This window comes from Podarcis erhardii, assembly GCF_964252035.2.
Source record: "Podarcis erhardii genome assembly, chromosome: 8".
NCBI classification, from domain to species: Eukaryota; Metazoa; Chordata; class Lepidosauria; order Squamata; family Lacertidae; genus Podarcis; species Podarcis erhardii.
Window position 1 is genome coordinate 59,446,513 of NC_138499.1, and position 22,335 is coordinate 59,468,847.

General features: G+C 43.2%; 1 protein-coding gene and 1 long non-coding RNA gene across 5 annotated transcripts in view; one reads left to right on the plus strand and one right to left on the minus strand.

The window, feature by feature from the left end:
* Positions 1-22,335, minus strand: part of LOC309348388 — an 84,553-nt gene that overhangs the window by 58,947 nt on the left and 3,271 nt on the right. The window lies entirely within an intron of this gene.
* DCDC2 (doublecortin domain containing 2) overlaps positions 11,400-22,335 on the plus strand; it is a 45,659-nt gene continuing 34,723 nt past the window's right edge. The window contains exons 1-3 of one of the 4 annotated variants that reach the window (XM_081873432.1): positions 11,400-12,058; positions 15,588-15,941; positions 18,879-18,930. In XM_081873432.1, coding sequence (XP_081729558.1) covers positions 12,033-12,058; positions 15,588-15,941; positions 18,879-18,930 — 432 coding nt within the window. In that variant the 5' untranslated portion in view covers positions 11,400-12,032. The other 3 variants (XM_081873433.1, XM_081873434.1, XM_081873435.1) reach the window with 3 other exon arrangements.

The following is a 22,335-nucleotide window of genomic DNA, read 5'->3' on the forward strand; positions in this document are numbered from 1 at the left end:
TAAACCCTGCTGAAATTTCAGATTTACTCAGAAGAAAGTCCTTCTATGTTTAACAGTGCTTACTCCCTAGTAAGTGTGTTTAGGATTGCAGCTTTAATGACAGATTTCTCCCTCTATTTTAGTGGGTGATTAAAAATTACTTTCAGACCTAGGGAATTAGTTTGAGTTTTGTGTGCCTGCAGCAGGTGGCAGTATATGAAATAGTGAAACAGTGTTTGAGATGGCTGGATGTCAAGGATACAACCCAAACAAAAGACATTAATAAAATACCGTGTGGAAAACAAGAGCAGGAGAGCACCATTGGCTGTTTCCCCCGCTCCCCAAGACCTGATCCTGTAAATACCCTGGCAGTTATTCTTCAGCCTATAAAAACAACATTTTTTGGTGGTACCATATAGACTAATAAATTTATCTTGGAAAAATATTAATGGACCACAGTCCATAAGAATCCTCAGCTGTTTTTGCTGCAACAGACAAACAGCTATCCTGGGGCATATAGAGATCATATAGAGATCAGCAGGACTATGCAGATTAAAAGTCCCCCCACCCCCAGCCTAGCTCAGTTGGTTAGAGCATGGTGCTGTTAATGGCAAGGTTGCAAGTTTGATGCCCAAATGGGACAGCTGCATATTCCTGCATTGCAAGGGGTTAGACCAGATGATCCTCAGGTATAAAACAACCTATTAAAAGAGGAAGCACATAAAACTGCCTTTGTTGTTATGTTTTAAGCATAATTTAAAACTGGCATTTTATCAGTACTTGGGACAAAAGAGTTCTTTGGACTGCAACCTTACTTAGGAGGCATTGGAATGATAGTCAATTCAAGTGCAGATTTTTTGGGGGTGGGCAGAGCTTATTTTATTTTATTTAGCCAAGCTCATGTATATTGCAGAATATGAAAGAATCAAGAGCCTGTTATTGTGAAGGTTTCTGAAGAGTATTGTAGTCACATCCCTTTATTGACAAAGGTTCAACGCAGCTTCCGCTCGACTGCAGGAAACTCCTGCAGCAAATCGGAAGCTGTGCCTTGGTTTCTGAACAGTTTTGGGAGTCAAACGGACTTCCGGAACAGATTAAGTTCAAGAACCAAGGTACAGCTGTATTATAGTAGAAATTTAGCCAGTGAATGTTATAGAGTTACCTACTTGTGCCTTTAACAGCATCTTCAAGTGCCAAAATGATCGGGTGAAGCTTTTCGCAGGGTAGAGGTAATATTTATCGTTGCCTATTAAGGCCTATAAATTAAGCTACACTGGTAGAATGAAATGCAACTGTCCTAATATCTTTAGTGATTATTTTGGCATTAGAGAATGGTAATAAAAATGAATCCAGATACTGTATGTGGTATAATGGAGCTATGGCACAGATACATAACCTTACATAGTAAAGCATATTTAATTGTCAAAATGAGGTTGGTCACAACTATTATTTTCATGTTCTAGTTTGGGAACTAAATTGCCTTGTTAGTGCACGGGATGAAGAAAGGAATTCTAAACCATAGTAGAAATGAGAATCTTGGAGATACCCTTTAATTTATTCTAGATAAAGGCCTGTCAGTTTTGATGGGCGTGAGTTGATAGAGGTGTGTTGCAGCCCTTTCCTCAAACACATTCTCTTTGTGTCTCTCATTTCCCACCATTCCATCTTTTCCTGAAGCCATTGCTTCGAAACCTGGCCCAGCCCCTGCATTTCCAAATGTTAGAAGACGGTGTCAAGTAGAATGTGCTGCTCTCCAGACTTCATTCTACAGAATACAGTAGGAGTCATTAAGAGCCCAGACAACCACCTATGTTCATTTTTTGTTGTAGTAGTAAAGTCACACTAGAGGGTGACAGAGCACTAAGAGAGCAGAGGGGGAATGTTAAGAATAAACTTGCTAGTTACGGATGACAATAACCTCCCACTTCGACCCACCCTTTGGTAGGACTGTATGAAAAATCTTCTTGGAGTAGCTTGCATGCTAACAAAGAATTCTTATTTCAACGTTACTGAGCAGAGAGAAGCAGTCTCTCTGTGTGCAGTTTTTCTTCTTTCCCTTTAAGGGCCACTTTCTTTCTGTGGCAGACTTGCATTTCATAAGGATCTTCTCACCTATCTTCTGACTTCTTCTCCAATACACCTCAGGAGACCGAGCTTCACTTAAAAATAAAACAACAGCCTGCGGCTAATTAACAGAGTTCGCACAGGGGTGCAGCATTTACAACAAAAAGGAAGCTGGCATGCTTTAATGGCTTTCGTTGCCTTGTAATTTAATGTTTGGACAGGGAATTTTATGAGCCCCTGAAATAACAGTGGCTCAGGTTTTAAAAATAATGTGCAAATGCCATCAGTATTTCATTTGCTCCAATTAGCACTAGTGAGTCAGAGCACCCAATAACAAGTAATTCAAACTGCTGATTAAGGCAGTCCAATTATTCTAGAATTATTGCTGTGCATAAACCAAATGCTATTGTTTTGTTTGTTCTTAGATGCACAGCGTTGATTGTTGTAATTCTAAATCATGACTGGACAAGCTATTTAACAGAAAGCGTTTAAATACCCTTCTGTTAGAATCTTTTAATTAACACTACCAGGGACGTTTCCTTAATTACATTATTATGTGTGACACCAGATATGGCAGAAATGGAGAACGATATATTGAGGTTTTTCCTGTGCAGTGAAATGTAATTTTTTATTTTGCTAAAGTTTACTTAAAAACTGAAACAGGTTCATTGAAATTCCAGCTGCCTTCCATGTGGCATCAGGACAATTTCCTGTTTAGACCTCCATAATCCTGTGAAGAACAGTCACCGTGGTCCAGTGGTTTAAACATTAATTCTTGCTTCTGCATGACACTTGGAAGATCTTCCTGATGGCATTGCATGCAGGAGTGGTGATATTTAAATTCACCTTATCATATGAATATTATGCCTGCTAGTGTATCCTTGGCAGTGATGCTCAAACGCATACCAAAATGAAGCCTCACATTGGTGCATCTATGAGGCCAGAGTAGAGTTGTTTTTCTTTGCTAGATTCCACTGGGAGGAACCGTGAGATATTGTAATAACATTATTGGAATGTCTGCCTGGCTAAGTAACAGTGCAATCCTAATGTCAAAATATGTCAGCTGGGACAGGTTAGGCGTTATCTCCCTCCCAGATGAGATGCCTTTAACTCAGGAGCATCTATCGACAGCCCTGCTGGCGGAAGTTACGGTAAGTCAGTGAAGAGGGAGAAGGATAAACAACGTTATGCAGAACCCTGACTCCCTTAATATACTGGTCCCGTGTAGAGACTTTTGTGTAACACAAAAACCCAAATGAGGGTGCAACTGAATTCATTCTGTAGGAGTCCATGGAGCCCTGTTTAGGGAAGTTTTTAATGACTGGTGTTTTAATGTATTTTTAAAGTTTTGTTGGAAGCCGCCCAGAGTGGCTGGGGAAACCCAGCCAGATGGTATAAATTATTATTATTATTATTATTATTATTATTATTATTATTATTATTATTATTGAATAGTAGGTGCTGCTGTAGCCAGGAGTGAAGTGCTGTGGTAACTTCATGCATTGAGACTGCTGCCTGGTTAGGATTGTTTTTTATTCTTTCTTCCAAAGCAGGGCTTTTGAAAAAAATTCTCATGGTTCTAATGTGTACCTGTGGGGGGGGGGCGGCATTTTTTTCAAGTAATCTGGTCTCAGGCCATTTAGGGCTTTAAAGGTGTGTTGACTATTACCTGGGATGTGGGTGGCGCTGTGGTCTAAACCACTGAGCCTCTTGGGCTTGCTGATCAGAAGGTCGCAGTTCGATTCCCCGCGACGGGGTGAGCTCCTGTTGCTCTGTCCCAGCTCCTGCCAACCTAGCAGTTCAAAAGCACACCAGTGCAAGTAGATAAATAGGTACTGTTGTGGCGGCAAGGTAAACGGCATTTCCGTGTGCTCTGGTTTCTGTGGTTTAGTCATGCTGGCCACATGATCCAGAAAGCTGTCTGTGGACAAATGCCAGCTCCCTCAGCCTGAAAGCGAAATGAGTGCCACAACCCCATAGTCACCTTTGATTGGACTTAACCTTCCAGGGATCCTTTACCTTTTTACCTTTAGCTTTTGACTATTACCACAGAACATTTGGTAATCTGGGCTGGTGTTTGAGCCTTTCAGGCCTATGTCCCATCTAGTCTAGCATCCTGTTCTCACAGAGGCCAGCTAGATGCCTATGAGAAACCTACAAGCAAGACCTGAGCCCAACAGCATTCTCTCCTCCTGCGATTTCTGGCTACTGGCACTCAGACGTGTACTGCCTTTGAGAGTGGAGGTAGAATGTGCCTATCATGGCTGCTGGCCAGCAACCTCCACACATTCATTTGAAGATAGCACCTGACCATACAGAAAGGAAGAAACAGTAATTTTTTAAAAAAATAATATTTATTAAACATTTTCAAATATAACAGAAAAGAAAAACATCCAAATTTAAGACCTTATTTTCAATATCATCTTTCCAGGACTTCCCCTCCCCTCCCCCTCTTGTATTCCAGTTCTTTCAAATAAATTCAGCAAATTCTTACCCCAAGTTTTAAAGTTATTATCATTAACCCAATTTAAAAAATATTTTCCCATCCCCTAAAATCGACCTGTTCCCTTCCACGAGTTCCCCTCTTTAGTATACAATACAGATTAACATAAAAAAAGAAGAAAGAATAAAATGTAATTTAACACCCTTTGGATTCCAAATTTCCCTCCCCCCTTTCCCGGTTGCGTTCCCAATGTCCGTCAATGTCTGCTGTCATCCTGGAGCTCCCACATCTAAACCATAGTCCTTCACCAGTCCGCTTTGCCATCTTTTTAATAATCTTTGCCGTCTTTTGGTCATCTTTGATTTCGAATGTCCAATCTTGGAAGGGGTCTATCTTCCAACTTTGTCCAGTTCTTGTTATTCTTGTTGTTCTTGTTGTTCTCTCTTCTCCTCTTTTTTCCCCCCCCCTGCTCTCCTGCACAAATGTTCTAATTCCAAAAAGCTTGTAATTCCTCTACAGAGGCTTTGTTATTCAGGAACAAAACATTACGTCAAGTCCCTTCCATTCTTCAATAGAAAAATCTATTGTCTCCTTTAGTGTGTAGACCTCTGTAGACAAAATAGTGTTCCATTTCTGCAGTTTCCCAGGAGATAAAAAGTCCGATTCAAATTCCATGCCAGCAATACTTGTAATGACCCACAGCTCCTCTAGAGGGATTATAATAACTCAGTTTCCTTCCCGATCACACCCACCAGTCAAAATAACTTATTATTCCTTGTTTTAAACAGTTTATATCCAATTTATAACAAATGTAACCAGCAAAGTCCTCGTAACAAAGTTCTCTTTTTGTTCTTCAGTTTTGGCAGCTCCTTTGACAGCTGTCAAAACCTCTATTTCTCCTCTCCTGGCGCTCTCACGCATCGCTCCCGGGGTTTTTCGGGGGGGGGGGGGTTGTATTTTAATTCACATTCCACTTTTCTCCTCCAGCCCAGCTTATAATTTTTCCATCGCGAAATTAATAACTTTATCAAAAAAAAAGGTTGCACTCGATCTTAGTTGTCAGGTCCTTTGCTTTAGCTCCTCTACAACAGGGGGGAGGCTGACTTCCTTTTTGCACCTCCCCCGCTCGCTCCGAATTTAAGAAAAAATTTGTTCCCCTTTTTAATCCAAGTTCCAATTACTCATGGGTTATTCTTTTGAGTCCAGATTTTCAATGGAAGAAGTCAGCGCTCTCCGCCAAATTGCATGCGGCTTCACTCGGCAGGGGAAGCGGAGGACTCACAGCACCACCACCCCCCTGTCACCCGCTCCGTAGCCTTTAAAAAGGCTCCTTCACGTGGTTGGGGGGGGCGCAAATGGTGCCCGCCGAGTCACCATGCCCATGGGTTTCAGCGCCCATGGTTTTTGAGGGTCCCCGTGTCGCCGGCGCGGTAGAACCCAGCCCCTGCCGAGCAGGCTCCCTCCGGAGCTCGGAGCGAGTCTGCCATTCGGCGATGGCGCCAACCCGGAAGTGGAAGAAACAGTAATTGAACTGTTTATTTTTCTGTGGAGATATGAGTGAACTGTCTACCAAAACACCAACAAGGGCAGCAGTCTAAAGCCCATAGGAATTGCTGGAACTTGGAGGACTGTCCTGATCCCATAAACGGCAATGTTAAAGTAGCAGCTTGTGGACCTCTTAGGTTCCAGCACTGGACATTTAGGGTCCTCGTGCCATTGTAAAGGCCAATCCAAGGTCAAGCACAGTAGCAGCCTTTGGCTTGAGGCAACTCATAGTCTTCCCTTGTCTTTATGCGGCAGATCTCCGATACCCAAGATACTTCTTCCGATGGGGAAGGAGCAAAGCATGAATGGAGTTGGGGTATGGCCCCTGCTGAGCAATGTGGTCTGAAAGGACAGTGGAGTAGACAAAGACATCTCTGTCCACCTGTCTGGGTTAGAATGTGCCGTTAGGTATTGCAGCACAGGCAGCTGCGACTGGGCTGCCTGTCTTTAACAGTAATAAATCATTTAAAATTAAGAAACACTGGCACAAGGCATTTGAAGACTGCAATATATAAAAAGGAGTGTATACTAAAGTGGTAGTACTGCCCTTTCACATTTATTAATTAAGGCAAAATTGAAAAACCCAACAGTTAACCAGTAACAGTAGAACATCAAACACTGCTCTCCTCTAAATTACTTTTTTTTTGTAATGGTTAACCACCTTCTTTGTAGCTCACAGCAGGGGGGGATTTTTTCCCCCTTCCTGAAAGCTGAGATAAAAAGAAAGGAGAAAATTCCTGTCTGCTTTTATCATCCTGTATGTTGAAATACGGGTTGTTGTTTTTAAAGGTAGGTAAGCAAAACGGCACTGAGCAGTGCAAGTCAATAAATGAAATTATTTTAATTTTGATACATGCTAATAATGTCCTGTCAGGTCAGCATTACCCCTTCTACAAACGAGTGTGAGAAAGGAGGCAAAAGTCTTAAGTTGATTATGAGCAGTGTTTTATAGTGCAGATCTTTAAACAAAGATATTTCTGGTTAAAGTTCATTTACTATGTTCATACTTTGAATTAAGGCTATCGGGTGCATTCTAGAGCTTTCATGGGAATTTCACCCTTATTCCTTACATGGTGTGTTGGTGCTATGGATCAAAATGACTAAATACAGTGGTTCCTCAGTTTACAAACTTAATCCATTCCTGAAGTCTGTTCTTAAACCGAATCTATTCTTAAACCGAGGAGCGCTTTCCCTAATGAGGCCTCCCACTGCCGATGCCCTTCCACCGTTTGACTTCCGTTCGTAGACCGAGGTAAACTTCCAGTTTTGTGGAGTTTGTAAACCGAATAGTTCGTTAACAGGGCTGTTTATAAACTGAGGTACCACTGTATATGATATGTATGGACTTGTGAAATACAAATTATACTCGTACAAAAAGACTGCCGAAAGATGAAGAAACACACTTTTGCTATTTCTGAATGGAATTCCTTTTTATGAAGCCCCCTTCACTGACAAACCAGCTAAAGTAACCATACCTGACCTTCTCCGAGTAAAAATTTAACCATCAGATCTCATTGGTGCTACTACTAACCCTCCGCAGATAACATTCCACAAACTCTCTCTCACACACTCAGCTGGGAGAAGCTCTTGTTTGTACACAGGTTATAGCATTGCCAGTGAGAGATTCTGGAAGCTATAATTTCTTCTCACTATCATACCAGCCTCTTTTTGTTTGTGAGCCAGTTTCACACAGCCAAGCCTCTCTGCTTTGATGGAAAAACATTTTCGTCTTCCTGTAGCCAATGTTGTATACCTGCTACCTCTCCTGTCAGGTGTTACGTGAATTTGTAGCCTTCTGAATATTGGGTTCTTTTTTGGAGGTGACGGGAGACCTTTCTTGGTGATGGAGGCTTGCAAGATTACCTGCCTGGGTAAATCAAGGAACTGAACGTACTCTGATAATACACGTGCATCTTTTTGCGTGAGATGTAGTTCCATATATTGCAGCGGAAACGGCGAAACTGTACTTTTTTGGGCACACGCTTAAAATATTTTTCTTTAGGCAAACCAATTGAGACACGCAGGTGGTGCTGTGTTTCAATCTTTTTAAAGCCTCTGTTGATTTTAATAATCCTGAATATTTTTAAACCTTTTAAATTGTTTTTTCATCGAGAATTGTAACGTTTGTTTTATATTATTGTAAACCACTGAGAGTTTCTTTTTGTGCACAATCAAGCAGGTATATAAATTTTGTTAAACAAACTGTCAGCTTGAGATAGCTCAATCGGTAGACCATAAAACTCTTAATCTCAGGGTTCTGGTTCGAGCCCCAAGCTGTGCAAAAAGATTCCTGCATTGTAGCGGGTTGGACTAGGAATCTCTTCCGACTATGATTCTATGAAATAAAACTCCCAGTTAGATGCATGGTACAGTTCATGTAAAGAGAACTCATCACTTCTCAACGAAAAACAAGAATTAATCCGAGTGTTTCATAGTGGAAGCAGACAGATAGACAGATCTCTCTCTCTCTGAAGCAAGACCAGCTGAGTTCAGTGCGGCTTATCAAGGCCTTTTGCTGCCTGAAGTAAAGGACAGGATGGCTTCCACTCCCATTCCACACACACAAGCTGACTTTTAGCACTGGCGACAGGATAGCATCTCCCACTGCACCAAACATAACAACCCAGTTTCGAGGATATGAAGTGGCTCTGTGGCAATAGAGGAAAATAGCTGCCGGGCTCAGAAGGAACAGCTGGGAGCTACCGTTGCCTGCCCTGTAGCATATGCAGCCTGAACTGGTTGCTTCAGCCTGCCTAATGGCTGGCCCGGCCCGGTGCTGGGGAAGGTTGGAATACACAAGTATAGTTTATACTATGAATAACACAGGGCTCAGTTAAGACACCCCTGCAAAAAAAAGAGAGGGGGGGAGCCTGATCTAATCCAATTTGTGGTCTCCTTTCATTGGTTTCTTGTGGTTTGCCCTTTTGGCCGTTGTCTTGTAAAAGTCTGATTAAAAAAAATATGTCAGAGCTAATCTTCTGGAAAAGGAGGACTAGTAAAGTTGTGAAGTGCAAATAACGAGAGTGGTGTTGAGCTTTCTCTTGTAAAATTTTCCCCAATAATAAAGTTTTTCTAAGGCTCCTGTCCAGTGCTTCACTGGTACAAAATAAGTAAACGGGATTTAATTTCCAAGTAAATTTAATTAAGGTAAGGGTAGTAGGGATATTTGGTACTCTAAACTGAAGCAAATATAATATGGCCGTATTAGGAGCCTAATATTTAAGACTTGATGTACACAGCATTTTGAGATACAACAAAAATCATTTGGGCAGCTAAAGAAAGCACTGCCCAAAGCTTAAAATATGCCTTTGGAGAAAATTTGCAAGACTGAATACAAGACAATACAGAATATATGCCTAAAGAGCAATTGTTGTTGTTCATTATATAATATTCTTTTAAACAATTCCATCTCCAAAGCATCTATCAGATAAATTATAGTTTCTAGACTGAACCATCAGAAAATGTTTGGGTTTTGATGGATTTTGAAGATGACTATCATGTCCCCTCTCAGTCTCATTTTCTCTGGGCTTAGCATACTCAGTTCCCTCAACCATTCTTCACAAGGCTTGGTTTCCAGAGTCTTGATCATCTTGTTTGCCCTCTTTTGCACATGTTCTAGCCTGTCAACATCCTTCTTAAGCCATGGCGTCCAGAAGTGGATACAGTACAGTGGTACCCCGGGTTACAAACACCTCAGGATACAAACACTTGGGGTTACAGACTCTGCCAACCTGGAAGTAGTATCTTGAGTTAAGAACTTTACCTCAGGATGAGAACAGAAATTGTGTGGTGGTGGCACGGCAGCAGCGGAAGGCCCTATTAGCTAACGTGGTACCTCAGGTTAAGAACGGTTTCAGGTTAAGAACGGACCTCTGGAACAAGTTAAGTTCATAACCAGAGGTACCACTGTACTTCAAGTGTGGCTTGATCAAGGCAGAATAGAGTGGTATTGTGACTTTCATTGATGAATGAATGATGGTTTAATATTATTCTTATTCTTATTTGCCCTCTTTGGGTAAATAAGGGTGGGCTACAACAATTTAAAATCCTTTACTACTACTACTACTAAATGCAACCACAAAAAGTAGGATGGCTCTGAAAATATACATCTCAGGTGTCAAAAGGCCAGGGTAAAGAGGTGCATCTTCAGTATTTGTTGAAAACTGTATAATGAAGTCTCTGAATGCACCTCTGTGGCGAGAGAGTTCCACAACTTAAGAGCTGCCACAGAGAATGCCCTCTCTTGTGCCACCATCCCCTGAGCTTTTTAAGGCGGCAGAACTACCAGGAGATTACGATCTGAATATGATAAAAAAGCTTGCACATTTTCACAATAATCAAATTTTATAAATGATGTGAAACTCGCATCTGGATTATTGATTGCTCCAGAATTTAGAAGATTCCAGACCCGGGGTATTGATGGCACAAATTGTACAGGGACAAGCAAACTGTGGCGCAGGAGCAAAGCATTATGCCTTGCACTCATTCCTCCCTTGCTCCTGCTTGCTACCTGGTGAAGTACATAATATTTATTTTCTCAAGTTTATATCATGGCCTTTCTTCTGTTATGGTATCTGAAGCGGTTTACACAGGATTCCTAGGAGGTTATCATCCAGGCACTGATCAGAACTAGAGCTGCTTAGCTTCAGCGAGCTGGGGGCCTCATGTGCCTTCAGATGATATTCTGGGCATACATATGTAGTGTGTATACATATGTATATAGTGTTCACTGAAGTACTTTTGACTGTGTACATTTAGAGCACGCTGCTTCACTCAAAGAATCCTGGGAGCTGTCCTCACAGAACTATAATTCCCAGCACCCTTATCAAACTGCAGTTCCCATGATTCTTTGGGGGAAGTCACATGCTGTAAATGTATGGCATGTGCACAGCCATGGTCTTTTGGATTTGATATGTGGCATACTCGACAACAAGGCTGGTCATCATTGTTGTAGATCCCTGAAGGACAAATTGATGATTAGAAGAAGCAGCGCTTTTTTTCTGGGAAGAAGCAGGGGTACGCATACCCCTAAACATTTTGTGAATCTAACAGGAGAAGAAACTAATTTTTTTTTTAAAAATTATTTTCTAGCACAGTGAATCGTCAGTTCTGTTGAACAGCACAGTGAACTGTCAGTTCCGTTGCTACCCCCGATGGCGGCCTCATTTCCCGTCATGGTGTTTCCTGAGTCTCAGAAGGAAGCGAGCGTTTAATGTGTGAAGTAGGAGTTGGAATCAAGCACGGTGATAGTTGTTACCACCTCCAATGGCGGCTTCATTTCCTTTCCTGGTGATTTTTGTGAGTCAAAATGAGAGTACCCCTAAACATTATTTTAGGAAAAAAGCACTGATTAGAAGTACCATATAACTAAAGAAGTGATAAACTGAAAAACGGAGGAGAGGGAAGGAGAGGTGAGAGGTGAGGGAGACCCCTTAATATGCTTGCTTCTTTTAGTAGCATTAGCAGGTCATCTTGTTCCAAGGTTTGTATGAGAATTACAGTTCAATCCTACGCATGTATTCTTGGAAATAAGCCCTGAATGGAATCCCTGGGTAAGTGTGAATATGATAGCCTATTATTCTTGTGGCCTTTTTATTTTTTTGCTAAACCAAAGATACTCAGGAGACACATGTAACCATCTCTGTTCTCTCGTTCCCTCTCTCTCTCTCTCTCTCTCTCTCTCTCTCTCTCTCTCGGAATTGTGGAAAGCTGTAATCAGGAGTGGGCCGCTGAATAAAATAGAAATTAACAATACACCCATCAAAAAACTATGGTGTGTATCTCCCATGCAATGCCTAGCTTGGCCCTGTGCATTGGCTATCATCCATCAAACCGATCAGTGAAAAAGCAATGATCTCACCATCTTCTTTGGCGTTCAGTCTGCAGCAAATGGTACATGGCACCTTTCTGTGGGGTGGTGCTGAAGACTCATCAAGACATGAACGCTTAATGGAACACCTGCTGTCGGGTGGCACTACGAACATTTTTCAATACCTGCGCCATGCCAGTGCTTAGAAATCTTCAGAGGTTTCTATCTGTTTAGTAACAAGAGTAAGAGTAGTCATAATCCACAGGCCCGTTCTTCCACGGATGGCAGTTGTGAACAGTTAGGAACCCAAGCCACCTCTGGAACCCCAAGAGCAGCAAGGGATCCTCCAACTGCCATCTTACGCCCTCGGGAATCTCCCCTGCAGGCCCACCAGGTACCCAAGAGGAACTTTGCCTGCCAATCCATCATGTGCCCTCTCTTGTCATTTCTGCACCGATGGCAGGCAGACTGCCCTCTTGCCCCTCTCTGTCCTGCTCAAGCCATTTCCCACCTGCCACGGTTTGCCTAGTAAAAGGAAAAGGGGCAGGGCTGGATTTAGGTTTGATGAGGCCCTAAGCTACTGAAGGTAACGGGGCCCTTTATATGTCCAGCTGTCCTTTGTCAACAACAAATTGTCCCTGTTTTTTTTTTTGTGTGTGTGTTGAATATATCCTATATGGTATATAGCGAGAAGCAAAGCTACAGGGAACCAGGCAGAGGGCCTTCTCGGTAGTGGCGCCCGCCCTGTGGAACACCCTCCCATCAGATGTCAAAGAGATTAAACAACTACCTTACATTTAGAAGACATCTGAAGGCAGCCCTGTTCAGGGAAGTTTTTAATGTGTGACATTTTAATGTATTTTTAATCTTTGTTGGAAGCAGTCTAGAGTGGCAGGAGAAACCCAGCCAGATGGGTGGGATACAAATAATAAATTATGATGATGATGATGGATCTAATAGGTATCTAAAGCCATTTGCACATAACAAAATATGTATTTTATCAAAGTAATTGTTGAACTGAAATACAATTAAGAAGACGTATATTAGTAGTGAAGTTTTGGGGAGCCCTCAAGAGAGTGGGGCCCTAAACTATAAGCTTGTTTAGCTAATACGTAAATCCGGCACTGAAAAGGGGAATAATTATAGTTTCTCTCCCTACCACCCACGGGGGGGGGGGGGGGGCCCTGAGGCGCCCTTCTCCCTTGAGGGCGCCCCTGAAAGCTGCAAGGCTACGGAGTCTCTGCAGTTTCCTTTCCTTGCATTGAGTGCAGCTATGTGCGTTGCTACGGAAACTGCAGGGTTGGGGAAATAATAATAATAATAGCATTCTCCTCCAACTCCTCCTCCTCCTCCCCCCCTGGGAGCCGAAGTTCCCGCAGCAGCAGCAGCAAACCGCCAGAATAGCCTCCCTGCTCCTCTCTCTTACCTTTGGGAGACCCAGCCCGGAGAGAGAATGAGGCAGGTATTCTGCGGTAGCGACAGCCGCCGCCGCCGCCGCCGCCGCCAGCCTGCAGTTCTTTGGTAAAGCTCATGGTGCTGGCAGCTGAGCCGCTGCTGGGTGGAGAGAGAGAGAGAGAGAGAGAGAGAGAGAGAGACGGGCTGCCCTATATCCAGAGTGAAAAGAAGAATTTGGACTTTGCTGTGTGCACAGGTGCTCTTCCCCTTTCTCCTGCTCTGTTCTTCTCTACAGGGGACCCAAAGCAAAAATGCTCCCTAGTTTGTGCTGCGTCGTTTGTCCCCTTTCCCCCGCTTCCCCCTGATTTGCGTGTTCACACGTGATACTAACAGCGGCTCCCCCCCCTCCAGCCCGACACGGTCGTGTGAATTACTTTGCTTTGTTTGTTTTTAAAGTGTTTTTGTTTAAATCGGCCTCTTTTCCTTTCGTGGGTTAAGCCTGACGCTCGTGCACGCCAAAGAGCAGCCACAGGTTTGTTTTGTTTTTTAGCGCTTTTAGTGTCGCGTGGACGGGGACACTTTCTCTTGCTCTTGGGAGAGCTGGCGAGGAGAAAAGCTGCAACTGGGCACCCGGGTTTCCCGAAGGGAAATGCCAAGAAGAAAGAAGAAGTCGGGAAGGGGGGGGGGTTGGATCTGCCCGAAGCCATTTGCAAAAGCAGCACAGGCATTTCTTGCCTGCTTCCACCCTGGCAAGAGGGCTGTGCTGGTCCAGGCATCTTGAAGGCTTGATATTTCCTCAGCAGAAGCTGAAAATGGGGTTTAGGGCACTGATCTCTCTCCCTGCCTTGAGCCAAATTATTCCTTCTAAAAGCAGCTGAGACATCAGGAAATATTCAGAGGATGGGCTCTCTTGCCCTTCCATTCCATGGTTTAAAGTGAATTTAAACCAGAACTCACCTGTTCCAGGATCATATGAAGTGGTCATATGATCAACATGCTCCTGAGGATATGCAGAGTGCTTTCACTTCATCACAGAGCAACCACAGTCAGACCCCCCCCCCCCAAATGCCTCTGATGTGGCTTCTTGACAAGGTTGAGCCCTGAGATCTCTTGTAGAAATTAATCGCTGGGGTATATCTTATCAAGGTTGCAGTAAGAGTGTGTCTGGTAAATTAGGGGGTAAGCATGTGGATCAATTAAATGTGACACTGGTGGGGCTGCAGCTATGTCTTCATTTGCAGTGAGAGACAGCATCCTGAGCGGAGTGAAGTGTGAACTGTTTTCTCTTCAGACTGCATGTGGAGGAATGGCAATTTTTAATGTTTCACTATGTAAAAAAAAAAAAGAGAAAGGGGAAAATGCCTCCCTGCAAGTAGAAAACTAGTTAAGCAAAAACCTTTCTTCCCTGATGTGCTTATTTTCTGCTTGCAAGGATTTTCAACATGGGTTGCTTTACCTGCTGTCTGAAATGGTACAGTCCACTCTAACATCTTGCTGCTCTGTCATTCTGTTCTGCTGTGGTAGAAGGGAGATCTGAAATCATGCAACTACATAAAAAGACCAATTCATCAATAAAGTTCTTTTGTGTCTCACAGTTCTGTGTTCTCTCTCCCCCCGCCACCCCATCTCTTGTTCTACTGAACATATTTCTGTTAGGATATTATCGGAATTCAGCCAGGAAAAGTCCCGCTATTCCCAGTTCCTGCCCACTATCTCTGGGGCCAATAAAATACTGCCAGCTGAAAGCTTTTATTTTCCCCCTAATACCTGATGATAATGTCCTCCTCCTCTCCATTTTTGCATGCCACCTGTTGTTGAGCTTTGGCCGCTTTGGACACTTGCGGTCCACCTCACGGTTGATTTTGAGGAGGAAGAAGATGGCATAGAAGAATGGAGAAAAGTGAGGGGAGTGAAGACCCCTGGAGAAAAACAACAACATGTTGCCTTGTTGCAGTGACTACAAAGCTGGATGCTGGGACTACAAAGTTGGGAAAAGGGGGGAGGGGGTTCTTTATTTTGCTAAGTCACTGTTTCTGCTTTATGCTTGTAGACTAAGCATATAGGATAAGAAACTCCTGATGGCATTACCATTCTCTGGAGAGTGGCGAGAACTGGTTGCCTAGCACAAGTTGCTCTTTAAACTGCTTTGAAATTGACACCTTAGGGAGGCACTAAGAGCATCTCTGGTACTTTCAGGCAGAGAGATACCATTGGTGGTGGTCCCAGTGTGCCCGTCTCGGTTGACTGTGTGTGTACACATGCAGTACGCGTACTGCAAACAGGGATTTTAACAGGTCTGCAGGAGAGAGAGGCGGTAGGGAGAATAAAGCCTGTTCCTTGCTGAACCAACAGGTGTGCGGGCCAAAGGCTCCGTTCAAAGGAGGAATTGGAAGACGTGGGTCAAAGCCCGGCCATGAGCAGTCCCAGTGCCAAGCCAACATGCCTGTCGCAGCCGGTGGTGAAGAGCGTGATGGTGTATCGCAATGGAGATCCGTTCTTCCCAGGGCGCCGAGTGATCATCCACGAGAAGAAGGTGTCTAGCTTTGATGTCTTCCTAAAAGAAGTGACCGGTGGGGTGAATGCTCCCTTTGGGGCCGTGCGGAATATCTACACCCCCCGCGGTGGCCACCGTGTCCGACAGCTAGATGAGATTCAGAGCGGAGAGCACTATGTCGCTGGTGGCAGGGAGGCCTTCAAGAAACTCAAGTGAGTACAGTGGTACCTCAGGTTACAGACGCTTCAGATTACAGACGCTTCAGGTTACAGACTCCACTAACCCAGAAACAGTACCTCGGGTTAAGAACTTGGCTTCAGGTTGAGAACAGAAATAGTGTGGTGGTGGCGTGGCGGCAGCGGGAAGCCCCATTAGCTAAAGTGGTGCTTCAGGTTAAGAACAGTTTCAGGTTAAGAACGGACATCTGAAACTGATTAAGTTCTTAACCCGAGGTACCACTGTAAAAGCAAACCAAAATGGCCTGGAAACTTTAACTTTATGTGCTCTTTTCAAAGGCACTATCCAGATGCCTCAAAAATTAGAATCAACATAAGCACTGAGACTTTTTGCAGCTTGAAAGGTGTTTCTGTTTCATCTGCCCAGTCCCCTTATTCCCTGTGCACATTTCCTGCAAGGTGCTTCTATCATTTCAACATGAAATCTTTGTCCCTGAGGAGAAAAAAACAACAACTGACAGAAAAAGCTTCAATTGTTCAAACATTATTAACTTCATCAATGGACACATGAAGCTATTTTGTGGTATTTGGTAATTGTGTCTGACATTTCTGTGTCTCGGGTTCTATGTGTGCTTTGGCTCTGTGCCAGTAAACATGGAATGCAGAGAAATATAATCTAGTCCTGGGCATGCTCAGATGTACGGTAAGTCCTGCTTTGTTTTATAGGGCCTTCTCCCAGGTAAGTGTGTATAGGATTGCAGCCTTAATGGTTATGTTAATGAAGCACAGGTAATCTCTATTAAAATAATAAAACTTGGGGATATTCTTAGATAAATGCTGGAAATATTTTTGTCATTCAATGCTCTGCCTTTTAGCCTCCAGCCCCACACTTGCAGCTGCATAAGCTTAGAACAAATGGCTAAATATACAACTAATTTGTGTGGCAGAATGAAGCATTTTAGCCATAGAATCGTGGAATTGTAGAGTTGGAAGGGACACAGCTTGTGTTATTTTTCAGCAATAAAGAAGAATGAGTTTGCTGGCCAGTGTAAACTGAAGTGGGATCTGTCGACTAGACTTTCTTAAAAGTTGTAATTAAGGACATTGTATATAATTGTTTTAAAGGTCATTTTTATGTGAAGATAAATATATGTAGGATGCAGAGTGTGTGTCAGTGCTTTGTAGATGTACAAAGAGCTGCACCCCCAGATGTACAGAGCTGTTCCTTTTCTTAGGCACAGTAGAAGTCATAGGAGACACTGGGTGGATTTACACACAGGGAAAAAACGTTATAAATAAGTCAGAAATTAGATCGTTATAGCAAAATAAGAAACCCCTATGGAAAAATGCGCCTATAATTGTCATTCTCTCTGGCACCATCTGGTGTTGCATGATTATAGCACATTCAAATGGTTGTTTCTTTACTAATGTGGCTGAGCCCTTAGCAACTTTTGAAATTCCAGGAATTCAGTGAGACAGTTTAAAAAAAGCTTTGCATAAAATTGTATCCATTTTCCATTTGTCTTTAGCTGCTGGCAGGGCATAGCAATTAGTTACTAGGCGATGCCATTTTTAAATACAGAATCCTATCATGAAACCAAAAAAGGGACGTGGGTGGTGCTATGGTCTAAACCACTGAGCCTCAGGCTTGCTGATCGGAAGGTTGGTGGTTCGAATCCCCGCGGCGGGGTGAGCTCCCGTTGTTCGGTCCCTGCTCCTGCCAACCTAGCAGTTTGAAAGCACGTTAAAGTGCAAGTAGATAAATAGGTACCGCTCCGGTAGGAAGGTAAACGGTATTCCCGTGTGCTGCTCTGGTTTCGCCAGAAGCGGCTTAGTCATGCAGGCCACATGACCCGAAAAAAACTGTCTGTGGACAAACATCAGCTCCCTCGGCCAGTAAAGCGAGATGAGTGCCGCAACCCCAGAGTCATTCGCAACTGGACTTAACTGTCAGGGGTCCTTTACCTTTACCTTTTTATCATTAAACTGTGCCTATCAAAACATAAGAATCCCAACCAATCTTTTCTGTGCCATTATTGCAGCCTGGCTTAGACTATAGAGTTCCTTAATTTAGGGCAGGCTTCCTCAGCCTCGGCCCTCCAGAAGTTTTTGGCCTACAACTCCCATGATCCCTAGCTAGCAGGACCAGTGGTCAGGGATGATGGGAATTGTAGTCTCAAAACATCTGGAGGGCCGAGGTTGAGGAAGCCTGATTTAGGGTATGGCTAATTCATCTCTCTGTGTTACTGTGCCCTGTTCCTCTTTACTAAAATAATGTAGAACTCACACCATGTTTCAATTGTTGTGAGCAATGGCTTCTAGGGTCTCTTGGTTCTTCAGCTTCTTGATTTCTCATTTTCTTTACTATTATTAGCAAAACATTCTAATTTGCTCAGGCACAGATAGCAAAGGGTTTCCTCCCTGTCTGCTGATGAACACTATTGGGATTTAAAGGCGGTTTATACTATCTGGGCTGCAAACGTATAGCTTGCTTACTATCTCAGAAATAAGACCATTAAACTCAGTTGGACTTACTTGGAGTAGATGTGTATATGGCTGTACTTTGAATGTTTTTGTTTAATAAATATGCCTCACATATGAATTATTCCCCCCATCTTGCACTCATCTAACCACTATCAGATTGTGGGTCTTTTTGAAGCCAAAGTAGCATCGCCCATGCACAAAAGGGAGATATTCAGCAGGCCTGGGGCATTCCCAAGATTGGCAGATGTAAATGCACTCTCTCTGTGTGTATTTGTATATTTGGTGGAGACCACCAAACAGTCCAAGAAGGACTGTGCACACTTGGTGGACGTGAAATGCTGACTGCCTTGGGTGGAGGGAGGTGAGATGGAATGGAGTTTCCTGTAAAAGGGTATGACTCTCTGGCTGGAACCCTGAACATGAAGGCATGCTCTACACCACTGTAGGTTACTCTTGTACATAACCTATATTCCTTTTGTTGATTTGCAGCTACTTGGACATTGGAGAACTGAAGAAAAGGCCTATGGAAATAAATAATGAGGTAAAGTAATTTAGACATTAAAACAAACTAGGATTAGTCTGTATTATACCTGAGTCTAGGGAAATGAAAACAAAGCAAAGTTTTATTGAATTAGCTACAATCCTGAAATCACTTACCGGGTGGGTGGGTGTGTATATGATTGAACGCAGTGGTGCTTGCTTTTGAGTAGACACTGTAAGAGCCACCCTAACAGCTTGAGAGAGATCTAGACAGACAACTCCATTCACTTAAAACTTTTAACACAACTGCTCTAGATCTGCTTTGCCCCAGACTTCCACTTGGTTTCTCTTAAAGAGGCAGTAACTTATTAATGATCTGATGAAGTGGATTGCAGGCAATGAATTTGTCATGTGCCATAATACTCTTTGCATTCACATGTATTGGTAGCTGATTGTCAGGGTTGGAGTCAGACGCAGGTCAGCATGAAAGACTCAGGGCTCTGTTGTCAGGGAAGTTAACTATTCAAGGAAACGGCATACAACTCAGCAACCCTTTCCCGGAGGATTGCCAGGACTGAAGGTCCCTGCCTTCCACCCTTTCTAAGGCTCCTCATCTCCTAGTTATTTCCCAAGCAGTCTTAAACTATGCCTCCTCACCTCTGGCTTCTGTTCTGCTCTCATTATCCTGCATGTACTATTTCTGAGTTAGCAGAGCTTGTTGCAGCAGGAGTTGGAGACTTCCTGGATTCTTCAGCAGCCTCTTTCCCTGCCTCCTGCTTTAGTCTCGGAATCTGAACTGCTCTCTGCCACGAGCTCTTACTGCTCACTAAACCCTGTTGCCCCACCAGCATCCAGCCCCTCTTCCCAATCTTCTCCCTCTGACCTCTCCTCAGTGCCCCACCACCAATCCCCTGGCTCTGAGCCTTCCTCCTCGGGGGTTTCCCTTCGGGGTTCCCAGCTGGTGCCTCCCACCACTTGGCTTCATCCAGCATTGTTAACAGACCCTAATTATGTTTCACAACTACAGGAAACAGAACAAATTAATTTTGCCTCTGGAAACCCCTGCAACTTGTAGTCCTGTAATATTTGGGAGCTCAGACCATAATTTTAGTTCAAAACTGTTATTAGTGGCAACCATTTTTTGGTGTGATATATGAACTTTCTAGTTAGTTTATGCTAACTCAGCATCTATTTTAAAGTTAAAATCCAGTGTCTTCTGGATTATTTGTTTGTGTTTGTTTTTTCTTTGTTGCTGTGGATCCCTTGTCTTATTCGCGGAACCAATTTCCCTGGAGAAAATACTGTAAAGAAGAGTGAAAGGCAGGCTGCACTGTTCTAACAGAATTGTTACTATAGTTCATGGTCATTTAACACAGCTATAAAATAGGAAATTAATATTTTACAGTGATTATTTCCTGCAAGTGAGACAGACTAATTATATAGTATCAGTAATTCTAATTCCACCAGCATGTTGTGCTTAGTACATGAACCAAACTTACGTCAGTGAAATCTTTGAATGGATTTCATTGCTAGAGAGAGTACAATTTTTGATGGAGTGTGTAATGTAGAATGAAGATGCATGTTCAGAAACAGGGAAATAATAACACCTAAACTACTCATTTGTACGTGCCATAATAGGTTAAAAGGTATAGGACCCTGGAAGGTTAAGTACAGTCAAAGGCAACTATGGGGTGCGGCGCTCATCTCACTTTAGGCCGAGGGAGCCGACATTTGTCCACAGACAGCTTTCTGGATCATGTGGCCAGCATGACTAAACCATTTCTGGCGCAATGGAACACCATGATGGAAGGTAGAGTGTAAGGAAATGCCATTTACCTACCCGCTGCAGCGGTACCTATTTATCTACTTGCACTGGTGTGCTTTTGAACTGCTAGGTTGGCAGAAGCTGGGACAGAGCAACGGGAGCTCACCTTGTTGTGCGCATTCAAACTGCCAACCTTCTGATCAGCAAGCCCAAGAGGCTCAGTGGTTTAGACCACAGCGCCCAAGTTAACACACCTTTAACTTAGATTTGTTTAGAAAAGAGGCTAATTTGAGGCTCGAGTTAAAAGTGAGGATAATTTAAGTGCTCTTTCCTTACCATTTTTATTTTTGTGATTAACATGCACATTGTCTTTGATTTGTAGAGTTGATTGCCTTTGCAGTTCAGCTCTTACGTTTTGCTTATATTTAGGAATCCTACTGGCTGTGACATTTAAAGGCAGGGAGGAATTTTCATTGATGTCTCTTTGGCTTGTGATCCTAGGGTGTTTTTAAAAACTAACCATATTTTGTAGTGAGTGACTTGGCCGGCTTCTTTTAGTACAGTGGTGCCTCGCAAGACAAAATTAATCCGTTCTGCGAGTCTCTTCGTCTAGTGGTTTTTTCGTCTTGCGAAGCATGGCTATTAGCGGCTTAGCGGCTATTAGCGGCTTAGCGGCTATTAACGGCTTAGCGGCTTAGCGGCTATTAGCGGCTTAGCGGCTTTAAGAAAAAGGAAAAAAACTCGCAAGAACTCGCAAGACGTTTCATCTTGCGAAGCAAGCCCATAGGGAAATTCGTCTTGCAGAACGACTCAAAAGACGGAAAACTCTTTCGCCTAGCGAGTTTTTTGTCTTGCGAGGCATTCGTCTTGCGGGGCACCACTGTACTGTAATCTGGAAGTATCAGCCCTGCAGGCACCTTGTGAGTTTATGAAATCCAAATAATGTGGGTAGGATCTGTGGTAGGATTGTTTTATCTTAATCTGGCCGCAGCAGGTTGTTTCAAATGACTTTTTGATCACTTTCAGCTGCCTGATTCATTGAACATTTTCCTCAGTCTCTTCTCCTCTATGTTACATTACAGTCTTCAACATTCCTTTCTGGAAGTAGGTTCCATTGAAATAAATGATATCGCCCCCCCCCCCCGCCCAGGATAAATATATAGGATTCAGGTATAAATTTCCAAGTCTAAAGGGAGTGATTTAAGAAAAAAGAATGTGATGTGCCAAATGGTACAATAGTTTTTGTACTTGTGTGGCGAATGTACAGAGGCACCTCAGAATCCATTCCAGAAGTCTGTTCGACTTCCAAAACATTCAAAAACCAAAGCGCGGCTTCAGATTGGATGCAGGAAGTTCCTGCAGTCAACCGGAAGCTGCAGAAGCTGCAGCAGACTTTTAGGTTCCAAAGAACGTTCGCAAACCGGAACACTCACTTCCGAGCTTGTGGTGTTCGTGAGCCAAAACGTTCCACTTGCAAGGTGTTTGCAAACCAAGGTACGACTGTATTGAATATGTACAACCCTAGTGTTATCTAAGCCTCACATATATTTACTAAAATGGTTAGATGGAAGTGCAGTCCTGTGCAACTCAGAACTCACAATTCTATTCCCCCCCCAATACCGTTTTGTTCCTTTTGAGGAAGCAAGAGGAGTAGAATTGTTTAGCTGGAACTCTTTTTATTGCATTAAGTGGTAGCTAGAG